Genomic DNA, 22,235 nt, shown 5'->3' with positions numbered 1-22,235 from the left:
AAAAAACACATTGAAGCCACAAAGTTGACCATCATTCGTCACACATTCGTTGTTCCACCATATGACCAATATATGACCTTAACAAGAGAAATAATTCAAGGTCATTTGGACAAAGTCAAATGCATCTCAAGTAACTTCCGTGGAATAGAGACATTCATGCTTTTGTTCTTTATGTAAGTAAAGAAGATTTTACATTCCAGTTTATGCTTTATCATTATAAAGACAATGCGTTTCTTTTATATTCCAGACACGCGCTCATCGTCTATTGACGTGGAAGTTATGAATTACACGGGGCTCCCTCTACCGGCGCCCATAGGTCAAAATATCACCGTGACACTAAAAGTAACAGGTCACGGGGCCTCTGAGTGGAGGAATGTGACGTGTAGGTGGGAGTTACTGGGGCGCAACACAGAATGTTACAGAGTCCCAGACGACACAGGAGAGTTCCTGATAGATGTGATGGCGAAAACTGCATTGAACCAAACTCCTGGTGTATATGTGCTAACAGTTTACGTCAGTTTGGGACGGAAGTCGCAAAACAGGGCCATACTTCTTCGCTTTGAACACGTAAATGACAACGAAAAGGTTTGTAAAGTTTGTAAGGAGAGAAATTTGTTTTGATTTTTAAAGATAAAACTTTGAAGAGAGTTTGTTATTATAAATTTAAACTACATAACATGTTTAATTAATATGCAAATCAAATAAATGATGTTCTGTGTAACAATTTCCAGTAAAATTTGAAGTACATATAAAATTCAAACAAAATTTATACATATACAGTGAGAACTGCAGTCTAATCCGAAACCTGTATAATCCGTCACTGTGAATTCCGACATTATTTCCATTTTTTTTAAAAATATTTTTGTACACTGTCTTAGCCGACACCCTGTCTATTCCGACATAAAATTTCCCTCCTAGTGGATGTTGGATTAGACAGGTTTCACTGTATAATCTACGTTGCTTTGGGACAAATCACTGATGAAAATTAACATTTATCAGGAAGTGACTGTGGTCTATCACAATTAGATCACTTTTTATTAGAGGGAAAAACTTCCTTAATTTTTAAATTGTGACGATGCGAATTAAACTTTGAAAATAGCACTCGTCACTACATGTTTCGTTTCAATCTTTATTCATGAAAATCCAAAAAGTTACTTTCACCCGCTAAAACTTTAACACCTGAAACTACATGTAAACTCTCAGACACACATCACATCTTATGCTTTTATCTCCACACTAAACATAAAACTTATACAATAGTGTCATTGATACTGTGGGACGGGAGGGGGAGAGATGACAAAATTGATAAATACAACACAGATGTTGAAACATCAAAGTAAAATACACAAAACCACTCCTTGACAAAATCTACATACACATGAGATTTATGTGATCATGTAAGAAGGTGATTTTCTACTTTAAAAAAGATATATTATAAGCGTACAATCTCCATGAAGCCTCAAAGATGAGAAGCATTAAATAAGGCTTGCGAACCACATATCTAGTATAACGAAAAGAATCTGGGTAAATTACGTCCGATAAAATAAAAAAAAAATACTGTCTTTCAGGAGGTACCAAAGCAAGAAGTCATAGGAGTATCAAAGTTCAATGCTTCTGTTAACATTGGAAGTAACCAATTCAACGAATGGATTCTACCCAACGCTTTTTGCTACGGACAGACTGTCGATCTAAACTTCGCTAGCGGATATTTTGTCTTGTTTTCCTCTAATGGAGTCAAAACTGTAGTTCAAACATTTTTGAAACACGCTGATAAGGTCACGACTCTGGCACCAAACTCGAAACAAACAAAAATTCGACCAAAACTTTGGAAACCCACAAAAGAAGGATGGTCATCAACAGACAGTCAGTTACATACAATAACGTCACTGGGGTTTCCAAAGAAAACGCCTTTACCCCTTCTTCAGAATGCGTCGTTTGAAGCATCTTCGGTGTCAGAGATACCCCAGACTACTACTAGTCAGACCAGTCAGACCACATATACAACCTTAGTAAAGACGAACCCCACAACTCCCCAACCGCGGAGGAATACAAAGTTTCCAGCAGTCGAACTTTATTCTGCAAATAACACGAAGTCTAATGTTACCAGTTATTTTTTCATCGTCTCTAATTATCGCGACAAGATACAGATTTGCATTAATTTTGGGGATGGGACAGAAAAAACACTCAATTTAACTCAAAGCACAACTATTACTCACGTGTACAATAAGACAGGCAACATGACAGTTAAACTAAGTGTGTTTCTCAGAAACAAAGAAGAACTTTCCATTTTCCGCTATATTATGGTTCTTAATCACCATTGCTTTCAATCCACACCAATGTTTGACATTCGAAATTCAGTACCATCTAACCCTTTAACGGTTTTCTTGTTCTCTGAGATCATCATTAAAAGTAGAAAGCAATATGATCACCAGTCAGATAGATGTAATACCGATTTTAGGGGTCAGCTGACCTACATATGGACAGTTACCAACACTGAGACGGGAGAAGAAACAGTGTCCACGAGAAACCAACTCTCTCTACCATCACACACCCCGGGGTTGTTCAAAGTTTCCCTCGAAATGCACGCAGAACAGTTTTCCACAACTGGAATTCTGTATATAAAGTTTATATTTAAACATCGGATAAATTTCAACAAAAATATTCTCTGTCAGTTTGTGCCCTACCGTATGGGGAATAACAATGTGGATGCTGCTATTTGGCCGGTCTTGGGTGCAAACATTTCATATTCCTGGAGAGCAATAAGGTAATTTAAGTCATCACAAAACCCAACATTAATGTGGAATTTCCCTAATCTCAATGCGATTTACATGCCCAAGGAACTTAATATTTTCACCATTTATTAAACTAATCCAGGTATCCAATTTTTAGCTCTACTGGTCAGAGACCAGAAGAGCTTATGCGATAGTAATGCGTCCGGACCGGCGTCCGTCTGTCTGTCTGTCTATCTGTCTGTCTGTAAACAATTTTTCGAAATGTTTCTCCTGCTACAGTTTTGGTCTGATTTCAATATAACTTGGCACACAAGTAGACTACACTAAGATACATAATTCTGTGTATTGGTTTTCTGTTTCGATGAAGTGTTGCCGTGGTTACTAAAAATAGAAATTTCTTTGAAATTGTTTCAAAATGCTAATCCTCCTACAGTTTTGGTTTGATTACAATATATCTTGGCACACATGTAGACTACACTAAGTTACACAATTCTCTTTATCGGTTTTTGATTTCGATGAACGGTGTTGCCGTGGTTACTAAAAATAGAATTTTCTGTGAAATTGTTTCAAAAGGCTACTCCTCCTACAGTTTTGGTCTGATTACAGTATATCTTGACACACAAGTAGCCTACACTAAGATACACAATTCTGTATATTGGTTTTCTGTTTCGATGAACGGTGTTGCCGTGGTTAATAAAATAGAATTTTCTGTGAAATTGGTTTAAAATGCTTCTCCTGCAACAGTTTTGGTCTGATTTCAATATAATTTGGCACGCAAGTAGCCTACACTGAGATACATAATACTGTTTATCTGGGGTGCGTTCAACAGCATAGCTGCTACATAGCCACTAAGTAAAGCTACGCTCTTGAACGGCGAGCTAACCTAGCTGCTACGTATGGAGAGCTAGCATAAATATTTAATGCTACGTCCCAAATCCAAGATGGTTTCCTTGGTTACAAATTTGCAGCATTCAAGATTTTTACAAAAAGGAGGGTTATTTCCTATATTTCAGTGAATAAAATGTTAATTTAAATACATGTTTTCGCCTGAAATAAACTTTATTTGATCCAGTAATAAGTTTTTACTGATATATTTTTATTCAAAATGTAACATTTAGCAGCTAGGTTAGCTGTCCGTTCAATAGAGATAGATATCTACTACTTAGCTGCTTGGTTAGCCGATACGCTGTTGAACGCACCCCTGTTTTTGTTTTCGGTGAACGGTGTTGCCATGGTTATTGAAAATAGAACTTTCTGTGAAATACTTTCAAAATACTACTTCTCCTACAGTTTTGTTCTGATTTCAATATTACTTGGCACACAAGTGGACTACACTAAGATACACAAATCGCTATATCGGTTTTTGATTTTTATGAACGATGTTGCCATGGTTACTCAACGTAGAACTTTCTGTGAAATAATTTCAAAATACTACTCCTCCTACAGTTTTGTTTCGATTTCAATATATTTTGCACAGAAATAGACTACGCTAAGATACTTAATTCAATTTTTTTTTTATTTCGATGAACATTATTGCCTTGGTTACTATCGATAGAAATTTCTGTAAAATACTATCAAAATGCTACCCCAAATACAGTTTTAGTCTGATTATAATATAATGTGGGGGTAGACTTTACTTTACCGGTCCCCAGATCCGCAAGATCTCGCGCTCATTGGACTATGACGTAACACCTACGTCACTCAACTGAAATGAGTTAAATTTACACTTTATTCGACTGATTAGGGTTAGTCTTGCACCCACCTGGCAGATTAGGGTTAGTCCTTACATTAGTATATAACTGATTAGGGTTAGTCTCGCATCCATCTGAGAGATTAAGGTCAGTCATTGCACATTATTCGACTGATTAGGGTTAGTTTAGCATCTGCCCGGGAGATTTCGTCTAAACGTCTTAGTCCTTGCATACCATCCGATGGATTAGGGTTAGTGACTTGTTCTTTTAGATAAGTTAAAAATTTCAGTTGTTTCTGTATTTTTCCAAGATCATAATTCAGCTTCAAAGGAATTTATTTCGTTTGTTTACATGGAAGAATAGCTAAGTCCGAAAGAAATGGCACTAAGCATGCGCAGCACGCGCTTCGATCAGAATTATTCCTTGTCGATTTTTTCCATGAATAAACAATATTTATTAATTTTTTCAGAGAACGGGATCAAAAACTACATTTAAAAACGAAGTTTTAAACTAAACTTTTAACCGTAGAATCCGATTTTGGGGTCAAAAGGCCAAAAAACCTCGTATTTAAATTTTTTTTCGATCGCTCACGTGATCTCATATATACTGAAATCCTTCGGCTACACTACATTTTAGCGCGTTTTAGAAATAATCAATCATCATTATTCTATTTAAAGCTGTTGTAAAGTGTCAATTCCCAACTGCTACTTTTCTCTTCCATTGCTACAAGTAAAAACCAGTTGAACTTCAGTCTCTACAGAGACTTCTGGTTTGGTATCACCTTTATGTAAACTACAAATTAAAATGTAAAAATGTATTTCTTTATTGTTGTAGTTTTTTGAGGGGGTTAACATAAGTGAACCTTTGAAGTAAAACTAGATGATACTGTAAACTTTTGACAGTAACAATTCTCAAGTGACCGTTCATGCCTTTTTTTTTGTTTACAGATACTCTAATCTGAGCTTAATTCCTGAAAAATATGAGGCTACAAAATGGATAAATTTGTTCTCCTTGAACTCTACATTCCTCCCTTTCAATATCCACGCCCAAGGAAAAGACAGGGATCGAGGACTTACAGAAATCACGCTGAGTGTCAACTACACGTCATCAGTAGAGAACATTTACCAGTTCGTAGTTGTTAGCGACCTTCAGTGCAACGTAAAGTACGTATTAAACACAAGCACTTGACGTAAACATGATAACTTAACGTCAGGAGCTTGTGGTGCTTGCTTACATTTCATGGTCGGGTTTATAGGGGCTATGTTTTTTGTTACCCGAATCCTGTGGTGTTTTTGATTTTATAGAGTTAGAACAGAAAGACACTTGAATATCCATGTCTTTTATATAATCAAAATCCTTTTCGTCTCGTGACTAGTTTGGACCAGAGCAAGATTAAGTTTAACAATCAAATACAACTTAATTATATTTGATGAAAAATTAAGATGACGAACGTCTTGGAACAAAAATCCATTGATGCGATATAAATACGATGTTAATCCGAAGCAATGCAAAATATTAAAACTGGGATCAGGTGCAGGTACTTTGATCCACCACCGAACTTTCACCTCGCAAGATCTATAGTAGGTAAAATTTATGGATATAATGAACAGTATTTAAAGAACGAACAGTATTCAAGCTCTAAATTTCTTCGTAGGGAATGGTTGTATAAAGTGTTGAAAATTGTATGTTTCATATCAATTTTGATAAAATTCTGTGATTTCTCATTTTATAGAAGTTCCTTGAAGTATCTGAATCTGGTTTCCACCACGTCTTGAATATGATGTTGTGCAGTACTCCTGAAATATCTCATTCACGACTGTTAATATTTCAGTGAGGAGTAAAGTAAAAGCCTCGGTCGAACATTTACTAACACCCGCTATGTATCTTGTTTGTTACAATTTTTACAGAGTTTTGAAATCCAGCATGAGTTTGGTAATTCCAATTCATTTTTATAGTTTGGAATATCAAAAATAGCTAAAATTGAAATGGTATGAAGAATTTCTTCCTTAGGAAAGATAGCTAAGGGTCTAAGCTGGATTACCACTTGCAGAATTTAATCCCAGTTCCTCAATACTAGAATTATGTATTTTAAAGAAAGACAATGTTGTTCCCTACTTTTTCTGCTGGGGCCTATTAATATTGTGTAGAGAGTATGCGGAAAGATAAATGCTTCCTTTGCAAATGTAAAGAATTGTAGCCTCAAAGGCCTTCTTAGATGCTTGTTAAACGTTCTTTCTTTTTAGTTACTCTTGCGTTAGAAATTGCGAAATTAGAACCAGCTTATCACAGGAGTATGAAGTCAGGATGAATAGCATGAATGGAAGCTGCATTTCAAGACCCGAGCTACAGGGGTTATACAACGTATCATATGGCACAAACAACGAATCTGCATTACATATGATCGAAAGACATTTCCTGATCAACGGATCAAGTTTCATTCACATAGGTAAAATCTCACAAACCTTTCTGACAATAATTGAAATGGGGTAAAATTGATTGATTGATTGTTGTGTAACGTCCCTCTCGAAAATTTTTTCACTCATATGGAGACGCCACAGTTTGCTGGTGGAGAGCTGCAATTTTTGTCCTATGCTCGGCACTCATGGTCAATGAGCAGTGAGGGATCCTTTTCATGCCAGCACCAACTGCGACACGGGGCCTCACTTTATAGGTCTCATCCGACGGAACGGTCTCCACGTCCCATATTGGGATTCGAACCCGCGACGTAAGATTAACTCCTTACTTTGCGACTCTAGAGCAGATCCTGTAACTGCTGCACCATACAGGCAACGAAATGGGGTAAAAAGAAATAAATTATGATTTTTAAAAAAAAAAATAAAAATCGTATGACGATTTTATGAAGACTGTTATGAATTGCTATTGACCAAAACAACTTCGAGTCACTGAAGAGTGTTAAATGGTATATCACATGTATCAAGAATACTAGAATTTGACGTCTTGCCTTTCGTAATTCATGTATACGAGTATCGTGCATCATTTGCTTTACATTAAAAAGTGAATGATTACATGAACTTTTTGACCTGCATTAATAGCGTTTGAAAATATTTGACGTAGATAATGCGTGATTAATACGGTACAAAATATATTTAACTATTTTCTAGTACGCTGTTTCCGATCATATGAATTGCAATTCTAGCGTAAACTCTAAAATCTCCAGATTAATACGTCATTTCCCTCGTTTAATGTAGCAGGAATGCGGAAATGTGATCAGGAATTCGGATCGTGGTTAGATTTGTGACTCGTTTAGGAATCAAAGCTGGTTTCTATTTAGACAGGTTTTCCACCAACAGAACTGACTACGAGAGAAAGACTTTAAGGAAGCAAAGCAATTTTTAAATATTCAAAAATTCTTGTCAAAGAATCAGTGTATTGGGAGGGGAAAAATACGAGCAGACATCGAACCAAACACCCTAAAGCCTAGGCACTTGGAAACTGAGGTTTCTTGCAATCAAAAGTTAAAACTTCTCTGCCCAAGACGAAATTAAACTCATTATTGTGCTCGGGTGAACAGACAGTAATTGTACTTATGCAACTTTTGAAAAGCCAACAACAAAAGGCTTCCATTACCTGAAATATCAGGCCATGGATATAAACTAGCTATTTTTAATTTATATACAAATTTCTTTTGCAGTCAGAGATCTGATTATCGTACAGACGAATCGTCTTACAGCCGGCAAGCGGTATATGCTGAAGATGACCACGGGCAATGTTCCATGGTTTATCTATCTTCACATGAACAGGCCACCGACAGGAGGTGATTGTGAAGTTATGCCCAAAGAAGGTATTATTTTTAGACTTAGCTTGAGTCTGAATCTTGCTGTATCATATAGAATACACAATACTTATTATTCCCTCGAAACGGAGCTAGAGCAAAGATAGTATTTCGTGAAGTTGTGTGTGTGTGTGTTTGTTAGTTTGTCCTTATGCGAAACCAAAGTGACGAACTTTGCATATTATTAGAACACATAATTTATTATTGCTTATTTGTAAAACAGTCACATTTGTTATGATTATACAATAGACACTGCATTACTACTTTAGGTTTGGTGCTTCGGACAGAGTTTATGGTCGTATGTCGGGGCTGGAGAGCAGGAGGAGAGGATTATAACACACCCCAACAGCAGACCAAAGTCCCCCTCTTGTATACAGTCCGCTACAGAACAAGTGGAGGTGGTCACGTGATGGTGTATCAGGGCTGTAGGCATTTTCAGAATTTCTATAATTATATGTAACATGAACAAAAATTTTGAATGATTCACTTGAAATATTTACCGTTTAAGTTGAAGAATCAACCCCGCCCTATATGTTACCCTCTGGTGGCGCCGCCCAGAATTACAGAGTCACCGTGGAGATAGAAGTGAAGGACAGATTTAACGACAAAGCACAAAAGAATATAAGCGTAACTGTGAAGGTACCACGTTACTAAAAAAATTAATAAAATATTACTAGTACTAATAATATTCTTGTTACTCATTACTAGTATATGTCAAGTTGATATAGCCAGACAATGTAAAATAGAACGTTATCACATATCAATGTATTTCAGAACTAGTCAAGATGTAAGTAATGTTATTTTATCTTAATGTTTTAACATTACATTGCACCTGTGTGGTGTAGTGGTTATAAAGTGTCTGCTCTACAGTGGAGGAATTTGAAGCTCATCCTCAAATAGAAGGTTTAAATCCAACGGCAGGACATGGAGACCGGTTCTTCGGCTGGCACGATTGATTGATTGATTGATTGGATAATTTTTCACTCATATAAGAACGTCACCTATACCAGTGAAACCTCAGTCACATTTCCAAAAACGACCAACGGCCGACGGTTTTTTAAGCAAAAATGGGACTCTTTGGGTGACAGTCGGCAATTCATTGACCGTTGTCTTGTCCGATTTTGACCTCTTTTTTTCGTCGGCCGACTAATTTTTTGTCCATCGGTCCAAGTTATAATTTTTTCTGCGTCGTTGGCCGTTTTCTTCAAATATAGTAAAGTATCAGTCATATTATCTAGCGATGGGGTATACGATGAGAAACCGATGAGTTTTTTGATGAAAATGGCGTGGTTGCCGCCCGGATACCATTAATGATCGGACGATGACTAAGGCCATTTTGCGAATCGGTGGGGTCATCGGTAGGAAATAATTCGTAGTTAAAAATCAGCGATGTCTCCAACGATGCCCCTCATAGCTCCTCATCGGCAACCCATCATTAACACATCTTTCACGGATCGGCCGATGTATGGCCGAGCATCGTCCAATATCCGTTGAATCTGAGGTCATCGGTGGGTTGAGTGGTGTTCAACAGATGACGGTCGATCATCGGTCGATGTTCGACCAAATTTTGGCCCGTAGTCGACCGATGTTCGAACGATGTTCACCAACGTATGAGCGAAGTAATATACATCGGCCGATTATCCTGAAACATCGTTTTATGATTAGCAATGCATCGCTGGGCCTTTGTAAGTCCGGCCGGCAACCACGCGATTTTTATCATAAAACGCATTGGTTGCCCATCGTATACCCATCGCTGGATAATGTGACTGATTCTTCAAGGACTACTAGGCCGATGTGGACCGACGTTGGGGCATCGTTAACACCACGCATTACCACCAATTATCACCGGTCTACGGCTACCGGCCGTGAAATGTGACCTAGGCATAATCCGTTGACCAACCTTCGATCATCATCCGACTATCGGCGGTAAGTTTATAGTCGTTCGTCCGTCGTTTGATAATAAAAGGTTTTCAAAATTCGGCCGACGGTGAAAATTAAACTGTAGTTCATAGCTCGATGATCCGGCGACGATTTGCCGACAAATAAATATTAAACCTATTAATGCCTAAGTCACATTTTCCGGCCAGTAGCCGTAGACCGGTGGTAATCAGTGGTAATCCGTGGTGTGAGCGATGCCCAAACATAGGTCCACAGCGGCCTATAGCTAGTAGTCCTTTAAGTATCAGTCAAATTACCCAGCGATGGGGTATACGATGAGAAAGCGATGCGTTTTTACATAAAAATGGCGTGGTTGCCGGCCGGACACCTATAGTAATCGGACGATGACTGAGGTCATTTGGCGAATCGGTGGGGTCATCAGTGGAAAATAAGTTGAAGTTAAAAACCAGCAATGTCTCCACCGATGCCCCACATCGGTCCTCATTGGCAACCCACCATTAACACATCTTTCAAGGATTGGTCCATATATGACCGATCATCGTCAAGTGTCCGTTCAGTCTGAGGTCATCGGGGGGATCAGTGGTGGGCAACAGACATTTGCTGATCATTAGTCGATGTTCGACCAAACATTGACTCATAGTCGACCGACGTACGAACGATGTTCACCAATGTACGAGCGATGTAAGATACATCGGCCGATTACCCTGGAACATCACTTTATGATAAGAAATGCATCGCTGGGCCTTTGTAAGTCCGGCTGGCAACCACGCAATTTTTATCATAAAACGCATTGGTTGCCCATCGTATACCCCATATCTGGATAATGTGACTGATACTTTAAGGACAGCTATACCGATGTGGACCGATGTTGAGGTATCGCTCACACCACGGATTACCACCGATTGCCACCGGTCTATGGCCACCGGCCGGGGAATGTGACCTAGGCAAAAAGTATCAGTCACATTAGGGGTATACGATGGGCAATCAATACATTTTTTGATAAAAATGGCGAGGTTGCCGCTGTAACGACGAAAAGTGACCCCATCGTCTGATGATCGGCCTATGTCTGTTGCCCAACATTCAACCTCCCGATGACCTCAGGTTCAATGTGACACTTGACGATGTTCATTGGCCAGTCTCTGAGAAATGTGTTAATGATGGGTTGCCGATGAGGAGGGATGTGGGGGCATCGGTGAAGACATCGCTGATTTTTAACTACAACGTATTTTCTACCGATTACCCCCACCGATTCGCCAAATGACCTCAGGCTCCGTTCGATTATTATAGGTGTCTGGTCGGTAATCCCGCCATTTTTATAAAAAAAACCGCATCGGTTTCTCATCGTATACCCCATCGCTGGATAATGAGACTGATACTTAAGGATACACAACATAAACAAAATTTTGATGCATGGATATATTTATATATATTTTTGGATGGAAATTGCATAAATAATAAATCCGTAAAATATAAAGAAATCATAAGTTTTCTTAGCTTCTTGGATGAGCACCTTTTAATTTTTTTCTATGTTATTCTATGCAAAATTTTGAGACTATTTTTAACATTCTGTCATTCTTACAAATTTACCCACTTTACCATGCAAATATACTCAGGTTATCTATTTAAATATAGATCTATGAAAAAATATTGCTGATTTATGAAAAAAAAAAATTGTGTTATTTAATAGCTTAGTCACATTTCCCGGCCGGTGGTATTTGGTGGTAATCCGTGGTGTGAGCGATGCCCCAACATCGGTCCACATCGGCCTAGTAAGTCCTTAAGTATCAGTCACATTATCCAGCGGTGGGCTATATGATGGGCAACCAATGCGCTTTTTGATAAAAATGGTGTGGTTGTCGGCCGGATTTACAAAGGTCCAGCGATGAATTGCTAATCATGAAACAATGCTCCAGGGTAATCGGCTAATGTACGTATATTACATCGCTCATACATTGGTGAACATCGTTCGTACGTCGGTGGACTATGGGTCCATGTTTTGTCGAACATCGACCAATGATCGGCCGATGTCTGTTGCCCACCACTCCTTCCCCCCGATGACCTCAAATTCAACGATCCCGGGCATACATCGGCCAATCCTTGATAAATATGACAATGATGGGTTGCCGATAAGAAGCGATGTGGGGCATTGGTGGAGACATAGCTGAGTTTTAACTACAACTTACTTTCTACCGATGACCGGCCACCACCCCATTTTTATCAAAAAACGCAGCGGTTTCTCATCGTATACCCCATCGCCGGATAAAGTATAAGTCACATTATCCACCGATGGGGTATACGACCGATGCGTTTTTCGATGAAAATGGCGTGGTTGCCGGCCGGGCACCACTAGTGATCGGACGGTGACTGAGTCTTTTTTTGCGAATCGGTGGGGTCGTCGGTAGGAAATAATTCGTAGTTAAAATTCGGCGATGTCTCCAACGATGCCTCATCGGCAACCCATCATTAACACATCTTTCAAGGATCAGCCGATGTATGGCCGAGCATCGTCCAATATCCGTTGAATCTGAGGTCATCGGGGAGTTTAGTGGTGTTCAACAGATAACGACCGATCATCGATCGATGTTCGAGCAAACATTGGCCTGTAGTCGACCGATGTACGAACAATGTTCACCAATGTATGAGCGATGTAATATACATCGGCCGATTATCCTGGAACATCGTTTTATGATTAGCAATGCATCGCTGGGCCTTTGTAAGTCCGGCCGGCAACCACGCCATTTTTCTCATAAAACGCATTGGTTGTCCATCGTATAACCCATGGCTGGATAATGTGACTGATAGTTTAAGGACTACTTGGCCGATGTGGACCGATGTTGGGGCATCGTTAACACCACGGATTACTACCGATTACCACCGGTTTACGGCTACCGGCCCTGAAATGTGACCTAGGAATAATTTGACTGATACTTAAGTATGGAACCGTCCACGGGCAAGTTATGGCGTCACAAAACAAGTGAAAATTTTTCGAGAGGGACGTCAAACAACAAAAAAACATGTTTTGAAAAAGACGAAGTTAAGAATGATTAAACTCAGCAGTTGATATTATTTAGAGGAGTAAAGAAGGGTCTTGAAAGAACGCTTTGGCAACTTATTCCACCTAAAATATTTCAACGGCCCGTTTTTAAGTCAAGTTTATACATAAGCATTGTTTTTCAATATTTTTATATTGTAGGGAGAGGATGACAAATATAACAGAGAGACGTATATTGAGACTTTATGTCGGAACCTTCTAACCAAGCTTAAGTTTAGCCAGCATCCTGACACCCAGATACACGCTATTCACATCACGGCCAGCGAGCTCAGCAGAGTGCTAACTAATGTAAGATTTGAATTTATCTCTCTCTGTTCCATCCAATTAATGGTTAATATTGTTTTTGAATCACCTTTATATTTGTTGATATTCCTATGTTGTAGGTTTCTTTTCCGAGCATGAATATCTCAGAGATGATGAATACAGATATTTTGAATCTGAGAGCGATGTTGGCATATGCTAAACCATCCATTTTTAAGAAATTACAACAGGTACACAAATTATTCTCTTAGAAGATTGACACGATTCTTTGTGACATCTTTATGTGTAAGAAACATACTTTGCATTGTTTTATGTTGATCATATGGATAACTTTCTTTTCAATTAATAGAACTTAATCTGCAAATAGGTGAATCGAGAATTTGTGATTATTTTTTTTTTCAGGGAATAAATATTTTATCCGAGTCCATTTTCAACTGGACCACAAAGTTTTCTTTGGGACTCCCGGATAATGAACAACATTCTGATAACGAGGCATGTCATATGATGCTTTTGTCCATGGACAGCATACATATCTGCACAAAGAATCCGGAAATCACAACACTCACATCTTTAGTAAGTATATCATCTTCAAAAGAGTTTTAAAAACTTTGTCGAATCCTTAAACAATCCACAGAAAATAAAATGGTGTCCAGAGAATTAACATATTTAATGCCTTTCTGGCGGAACACAATGCCTGATAATACACATGATACATGTGACATAATTCAACAGGAATATACCGTGGAGACACTGAGGTTGCTGCTGGCTAATACCGCCCTGGCAAGAAATCTAAAAGACAAAGCAGTACAGATCATCACAGGTATTGTTCTAAACTTATTGCGTATTTAGATTTGAATACATGAAATATATGAAAATGACGAACAGTATTCAAGCTGTAAAGTCCATTAAACTATATAAAATAGGAGCAGAGCAAACACAGACCTCCGAAAAATCAGAGGTAGAATTATGTGACATGGAGGAGTAATCATCCCCTGCCGACCGATCGCACCCGTCGTGTGCTTCTTACTATGATTGGGAAATAACGGAAAAATCTGTCAACAATTCAGTGTATAAATAGTGGCCTAACAATAAGTATGAAAAATGTCATTCATCATTTGACTTAATGCGGATATGATTAATTGTATTTTCTGAAAAAATCAGTGTAACCATGCACTAAAAAATTTACGAAATGACGACTGTAAACGAAACTGCTGATATTCTTGTTTCAACAACTTCTTTTTTAATAACTTACCTCGTTTTAAAAATTGTTCATACGTAGAGCATGCTCTTGCATATCGAATCAACTGAGAAATATGAATCACATATGCAGACGAAGGTTTATTGCTGCAAAAATCATTGAAGTTGGCAATTGAAAAGTTAGTCAAAAAAATTGGTTGTTAGATTACCATTACCGTCCTTTTCAGTAAAATAATCAAATATGAAAGAGATGGACCAGACTCTGTGTGTCTTTTATTTCAAGCTCAAGGATATATTTTATTGACATAAGAATGGAAATTACTATTATTCACTGACATTATGCCGTCGATATATTAGTCCATTATTTATACACTGAATTGACGACGGATATTTCCGTTATTTCCCGAATGTGACAAAGAGCACACAGCGGGTGTGACCGGTCGGCAGGGGATGCTCACTTCTGCATGGCACCTGATCCCACCCCTTATGTTTCGGAGGTCCGTGTTTGCTCTGCTCTACTTTGTATTGTTTTATGTACCTATAATATTCAATACTGTTCGTTATCTCCATGTGTTTCATCTTAATGTCGAGTTGTAGGCCACAACAACTGTTTTCCATTCTTTTCACGTGTAAGATTTTGAACAAATTCTGCTTCCTTTGAGTTCAAAAATAGATGCATCTCTCTTTCACTGTCTATCTCTCTTTCTCTTCCATAACCTATTTTGTAATTGTTTAAATAGGACTGATGAAGATCGTTGACACAATATTCCAAAGTAGTTACTACCATTACACGGACGATTTGGAAGAGCGAATGACATTAAATAAAGCAGAACTGATTATGGTGGAGAGTGGTTCCAAAAGCTTTGTAAGAAAAAAGTTAATCAAGGATTACATGCTATCGGAGAAACAACGAACAGCACAGAGGATGAAATTGGTAGGCAACGCCTAGCAATCTTAGCGTTTGAAACTAATAGTAAAGGTAATATTGTCAATTTACTCATTCAAATTTAACAGTGTGGAAATTGGCAAGGCTTTTTTCTCCTCTAATATTTAGCTTGAATCCTCCTCTTCCATTCTGATAAAGTCATTGAATGCAGTAGAAAAGGCCATGTCCTTGGCTACAACAGGAAGAAAATTATCGGTGAATCGTACCTTTGTCTCTGTCTTGGCGGAGAGGATCAAACCTCTGTCAATAAAGAATTACTCAGCCAAAGTTGGTGGGATTAATCTGGAACTTCAAGCAGATGGAAATGAACAGACTGACTTCAACATTTTGGTAAGAATTTGTGTTGTTTGAAAACTATTTAAACTAAGTTATCAAACACGTGGCACGTAACTTTTTTTTTTTACCTCAAATTCTCAAACTTCCAGATTGCAGCATTCAAAAGATCCCCGTTCCCAATATTGAATGACACTTCTTATAGTTTATCTGAGGTTCTGGTATTTAAAAGTAATTTTTCCTGTAACGTCACAGCACGTCTGCGGAATAGGAATATACCAAACTTGCACAAAAGCACAATTTCCATTCACTCTGATTTGCCTTTTTACCAAGAATTTGCAGTAAGCATGAATGATCTCACGGTAATTAACTTGGAACCAGAAAACCTCATGGATTCTACAAATTTGGAACTTTACATAAAAGGAGGAGCCCGTCCAACTGAAGTGGACTTCGACATCAAGTTTGACATTGGGAAACATCAGTCCAAATTCAAAGTCCCGACTGGGAAATTATCGAATGCCAGTAAAGGATACTTAATGCTTAAAGAGAAAGGTATCTCGCAACGTCCTATTTTTATTATTTTCAATAAAATATACTGGTAAAGCTTTGTTCATTTTTTTCATAAATATTTAAAATAACTTAATTCTTAGATAAAAAGGATAGAAGACGCAAAGCTAGGGATACCAGAATTAAAGATAATGCGGAGAGAGGTGTCGTTGTGGGCACGGTTGGTGTACAGGTCTTCACTTTGGGTTGTCGGGCCAGGTCTTTCACGTCATCATCGTGGATTACAGGCGGATGCAAGGTTGGATATTAAATACCGATTTCAGAGATTTAGATATCAGTATGTGTAACAACCTCTTTTGCATATTTTCAGGTTGGAGATGAAACGTCAGTCAAAACTACCGTCTGCAATTGCCCCCACACTTCCGGTCACCAGAGCGCTTTTACCTCGACCTTCTACGTTCAGCCAAACCTGATTGACCACATCGACTTCTCAAACTTTGATGTCGACAACGCCGCAGTGTATGGAACGTTGATTGTGATGTTGTGTCTCTATATTATCTTGGTCATGATACTTCGGAAACAGGATCATAAAGACATCGTAAAGGTTGTTAATTCTCATAGCAATTATGTAATGGTCTATTTGAAAGCCAATAATTTTTTTTAAAAATTTTTAAGTCCTAAGCCTAATATTTTCGCATGCACATAATTTCAAAATGAGATTGCCGATGGATGCCATCGTAACAACAATTTACTACTAAACGTTTTTGAACACAGTTAATTACTGAGTATTTAAATCCTTTGGGGATCTTGTTTCAGTGGGCTCCTCAGTTCCTTTGTGATAATGGTGAGAATGACGTCTACTTTTACATGATTACTGTATACACGGGCATGCGCAGAGGTGCCGCCACAATGTCAAATGTCAATTTCATTTTATCGGGAGATGAAGACGATTCTGGGATACGAATAATGAGCGGAAGTTCACATTCTGTAAGTTAAAAGTGAATGATGAGAAAATCTTAATCCCCGAATAATCATTTTCTGAAAATTATACTTTGAGAAATATTTTACCCCTCAAAAATCTCAACTTGGGTAATTTTGCTATTGTCTACAAACAGAACATCATCCAAACATACAATCCTAATTTTTCCTATCCAAAATTCTTCCCAAAACATTAATTAGAAGAAAAATTTTAAACTGTTACATACAGGTTAGGGAAATTCATTGTCAACATTTATTGAAAAATATACTTTCTTTTTATTTAGGGCTTTGACGCTGGTTCTGTCCGAAGATTTATTGCCAGTTCAAAATCAAATTTTGGCAAACTTAATTATCTGCGAATATGGCATGATAATTCTGGACCTGATAATAAAAAATCCTGGTTCTTAAACAAAATAATTGTTGATGATCTGCAAACAAAAGCAAGGTATGATGTAAATTACACAAAAATATCCTTGTGAGTTTTCTTGTTAAACTAATCAAAATACCAAATTTGAAATTTATTTCAGATATATATTTCACTGTGGGAGATGGTTGTCACGGGATCGAGATGATGGAAGAACAGAGCTGGTTCTTCCTGTTTGTACAACGGAGAATCTTAACAGCTTTAACACACGGTTTTCGGAGCAAGCTCAACTCAGTCTCACTGACAGTCATCTCCTCGTGTCTACCTTGATACGTCCCGAGAGCAGCAACTTTTCCCGCGTTCAGAGAGGGTCCTGTCTGTTTGTACTCATGTTGTTAACAATGATCAGCCACGCCATGTACTTTAAAGAGAACAACATTGTATCAGCAAGTCAAGTTAAGATCGGTAGTCTAAACTTTTCCCTGAAGGACCTCTACGTGTCTTTGATTGTAGCCTTGATCACTACTCCACCAATTTTATTTGCCTCCTTTGTGTTTAAAAGAACATCCAAATATTCGAATCATGTAAGCAGAATCTCCTCAAGGAAAAGGTCAACAACATCGGAAAAGTACACTTCAATGGATACAGATTATTCAAACAATATAGATCTGACCTCAACATTCGATACGGAAAAGACCTTGTTTCCAAAATGGGTACTATATTTCGCCTGGTTTCTCCTGTTTGCTTCAGCTGCTGTCTCTTCCTTCTGTTTGCTCTTGTACAGCATGCAGTGGGGCAAAGAGAAGTCGACAAGGTGGTTGGTCAAGTTTATATTGTCATTGCTGGAGTCTATATTCATTGTGGATCCGGGAAAGGTTCGTAGGGCTTGTTGTTTAAGTTAAGCAATTGCCAAAACTAATATTTGGTGTTTTAAAGACTAATTTTCTTTTTACAGATCATTCTGATGGCCTTGATGGTTGCTTTGTTTTTAAAAAACAAAGAAACAGAGTACAAATTAAATGTCGATGTACGCCATCTTCGTCATTTAGCAAAAGTCTTTTACAGCAATTACAGCGGATCTTTAACTGGTATTCCTAGTTACTGTTAACCATTTTGCAAGGTTGAAATTAAATAGTTTTGTTCATTGGTTTCTAAAACTATGAGCAAATATTGTATTTTTTAAATTTAGTTATGAGAAGGCAGATCCTTGGTAGACACGAGCCAGCTTTGCCTCATGACGTCGAAAACTTTAAGAGCAGACGACACCAGGAAGTCAAGGCCAGGGGAGTGTTTATAGAACTTCTTACATATGGAGTCTTTGCTTTCAATATGTTCAGCATTAGTTATATCCACAAAGATCAGAGGTCGTTTTTATTGAAGCAAAACGTCCATAACATACTTGTCAAGGACCTTGTCACCTACAACAAATTTACAAACGTAAGGAATGACTGTAAATAAAAGTCAGCTTTTATTTGAAACATTGTTCATATCTGATTTTATTTCTTTTTCTCTTCAGTGCTTGATAAGATGTCATTCAATTATATTTAGATTAATAAAACAATAGACTACTTCAACTGGTTAAATAACACAGTTCTTCCGCATCTGTATCCATCACGTGATTGGAGTAACAACTCACTTCCTCCATCTCCCTGGGTAGGAGATCTGGTAAACATCAGAGTGGGAACCGCAAAACTACGACAAGTTAGAGTTACGGAGGGTAGGATATGTTTTATTCTATCGAGTAATATATCATTTCGATGCATGATTAAAAAGATATGGACCGAATGATGGGTTTGTACTTTATTCCATGAATTAGATTTATTGAAAATCATTTTAATAATTTGCATTGTTAAATGCATTATTTGATTTCAGAGCCTTGCATTTCGTACCTCTATCATATCGTTCGACCATGCATACGAGAATACCAAGACCAAAATATTGAAACCCGTGATTTTTATCCTTATTGGAGACTCGAGAACAATTTATCTCGAACACCACAGGCTCTCAAACGTGCTTGGAGATACTCACATGAAGACAAAGGAATAGATGTCCCGGGTGAAATTCACTTGTACAAACCTGGGGGTTACATAATTATGTTGCCAGAGTCCTTGAAGGAAGCTCGAGACCTTGTTTATCATCTGACTCAGTACAGATGGGTGGATAGACACACACGAGCCTTGTTCCTTGAACTCAATCTTTACAATCCCAACATCAATATCTTCACGTATGCCATGTTTATCGCCGAATTCATCGAGACAGGTGGAATTGTGCCCTGGTCCAACATTTGGGTATTCAGGCCCAATGAGTTTACCGGACCGCTGGGAACATATGCTCTCCTGTGTTATCTCATTTTTCTGATATTCTTATGCTTGGGATCATTTAAAATCATAAAAGGATTCTATCAAAGGCGTATGAAGTTCTTAAAACAAATTTGGAACTTGGTTGACATCTCCTGTGTAGTCATTAGTTATGTTGGAATAGTAGTCTTTTTCGTAGGTTTAGACAAAGCCAAAGAAACCATACCTAAGGCCAAAGAATTGTCAAATGACACATTTAATGGTTTTCAGTCTGTGTTCTTATGGGACTTTTCTTTTAATTGTATTGTTGCCGTTCTGACTTTCATAACGACCTTACGAATACTGCGAATATTGGGGTACAACAGGCGTTTAACAGAGATTGTGCGAGTTATAACCACGTCTGCAAGAGATTTAATTGGATTCGGCCTCGTCTTCAGCATAATATACCTCGCCTATGTCATATTTGGTTTTCTGATATACGGTAAATCTTTGAGCGAGTACAACACTGTGTTCAAATCTTTTGGAACTCTGACCAACTCTTTGATTGGGAAGAATCGGTTGGATATGATGATTCACGTGGCCCCTGAGGCGGCTTCTTTCTTCTATTTTACCTACACATTCTGTGTCATTTTGACATTGTTAACGATGTTCTCTGCCATCCTTAATTACAGCATCAGGAAAGTTCGTCATCAATCAAGGAAAAACCCCGAAACATACGGAATAGTTGATATCCTTAGTTCCACCATAAGTAATCTGTTTGGAATGGCAATGTTACTTCAAAGGAGGGATAGAGCTAAAGAGAAAATCACCACTAAAGGTAAAATAAAGACCACAAATAAGCAAATAATATTACTTTAATCAATTGTTCCTGAGTTAATTTTGAAAAATTAAAAAATTTAAGGAGAAAAGCATTTGCGAAGTGAGAAGATAAATGCCGTAGGCATTGTCCAGTTAATCAGAGACATTATGGTTCAAAGTCTGGGAGAGGAATTTATGGTAAGAACTTTTCTTTTGATAGTGTATGAAACAAATTAAACTTGCAGATTTTACTTGGTGTTTGGTCTTTTTTGGATTAATAGTATAAAAAGGTAGGTAAAGCTCATGAACGAATGACCAATATATAAAGAATTCTTTAATATTTTGAAATATGTTAATGATGTCCTAACAAATATCATTGATAATTGACATTACATTATTATTCTCTATTACTTGTGCATTTATAAGAAACAACTTGAAACCGGTCTCTTGGGTGTTTTGTAATACTTTAATTGCATAGTATAGTGCCAGGATGTTGAATTATTTACATCATTATAAAATACTTCTTTCTTCTTTTATATTAATTATCATAATTCAATATTCACAGAGGTCAAACCAAGATTCTACATTGAAAACGACGAAGGAACCATCAGATCTGAGAATTAATCCTCTCACGCCAGTATTACAAAATGAACGTCTTAAAGGACGACAAATTGGTGACGTCAGCAAACTGGAAAGAATTGGAACCCTGAGGGATATTGAAGTATCCATTGACAAGAGAGAAGACAACCTAGTACAGCGGAGTCTGAATTATTTGTAGTTTGAAATATAAGTCAATATCTACCCAGACTGCAGTTACTCCATTCAAACATATTCAGGCTTTCTTCTTAGTTTTTAAAAGATTATTGCCAAACATTTTAAAAAAAAAAGCAAGATAATTCCGTCTTGAATTTAACGAATTGCAAGGATAAAAAATAATTTTCCCTAGGTTGGCTAAAATACCATTTGCAATAAATGTTTTGTGGAGTTGACGGTGAATTTACATTGGTAAATAGATATCTTTATTCCTTTTTTACTCAAAATTACAGTTTTCCTACATATTTGAATTATTAAGGCTTACTTTTTCCGCATTTTACTGAATTTGCCACTTGGTATATAACTAGTAGCTTTTATTTCTTCTTAAAACTTTTCTTTTTCTTTATAAATTTATACAACTTGTGTATATGTGTTTTAGTGATAATAAAACTTATATAAAAACTGTTCTTCTAATTCTTTAACCTTAATTAAATTGCCAGTTTCAATATTGTGGACAATATTCTTGAAAAAAATGTCCTTTTGTGAAACTGTTCAATAGAACTAACAAAGCAAAATTGAAATGTTTTCTTACACCCCTTCTCTGCACCTGATTTCAACTGACGTAATTTCCAGAGTCGGTGTTTTAAGCCCTGTCTACAGATGTTTACTGGTTGTAAAGCCCTGTCTACAGATG

General features: G+C 37.5%; 1 protein-coding gene across 1 annotated transcript; it reads left to right on the top strand.

Moving 5' to 3' along the window:
* The first annotated feature begins 225 nt into the window (after nt 1–225).
* On the top strand, nt 226–21,893 carry LOC134243288 (uncharacterized). Its single transcript, XM_062725519.1, has 26 exons — nt 226–513; nt 1,569–2,723; nt 3,641–3,726; nt 5,371–5,586; nt 6,667–6,869; nt 8,076–8,225; nt 8,486–8,641; nt 8,725–8,855; nt 13,309–13,455; nt 13,551–13,658; nt 13,831–14,001; nt 14,161–14,248; nt 15,366–15,559; nt 15,680–15,901; nt 15,997–16,396; nt 16,495–16,649; nt 16,722–16,955; nt 17,168–17,338; nt 17,614–17,774; nt 17,857–18,568; nt 18,649–18,781; nt 18,883–19,130; nt 19,242–19,410; nt 19,566–20,807; nt 20,892–20,986; nt 21,354–21,893. The coding sequence occupies exons 1-26, from the start codon at nt 226–228 to the stop codon at nt 21,564–21,566; spliced, it is 7,248 nt and encodes a 2,415-aa protein (XP_062581503.1). The 3' UTR covers nt 21,567–21,893.
* Nucleotides 21,894–22,235: the final 342 nt, after the last annotated feature.

The sequence above is a fragment of the Saccostrea cucullata genome, unplaced genomic scaffold (assembly GCF_032062105.1).
Source record: "Saccostrea cucullata isolate Sc308-1 unplaced genomic scaffold, CSIRO_AGI_Scuc_v1 ctg133, whole genome shotgun sequence".
NCBI lineage: Eukaryota > Metazoa > Mollusca > Bivalvia > Ostreida > Ostreidae > Saccostrea > Saccostrea cuccullata.
This window is presented reverse-complemented; position numbering and strand designations above follow the sequence as displayed.

What these genes read in the sequence shown, in the direction of transcription:
- LOC134243288 (XM_062725519.1), top strand. Translation starts at nt 226, where the DNA reads ATGCGTTTCTTTTATATTCCAGACACGCGCTCATCGTCTATTGACGTG. An exon ending in TATATGTGCTAACAGTTTAC is followed by an intron (nt 514 to 1,568) that starts GTCAGTTTGGGA and finishes ACTGTCTTTCAG; the next exon opens with GAGGTACCAAAGCAAGAAGT. An exon ending in TGAAGTTATGCCCAAAGAAG is followed by an intron (nt 8,226 to 8,485) that starts GTATTATTTTTA and finishes TTACTACTTTAG; the next exon opens with GTTTGGTGCTTCGGACAGAG.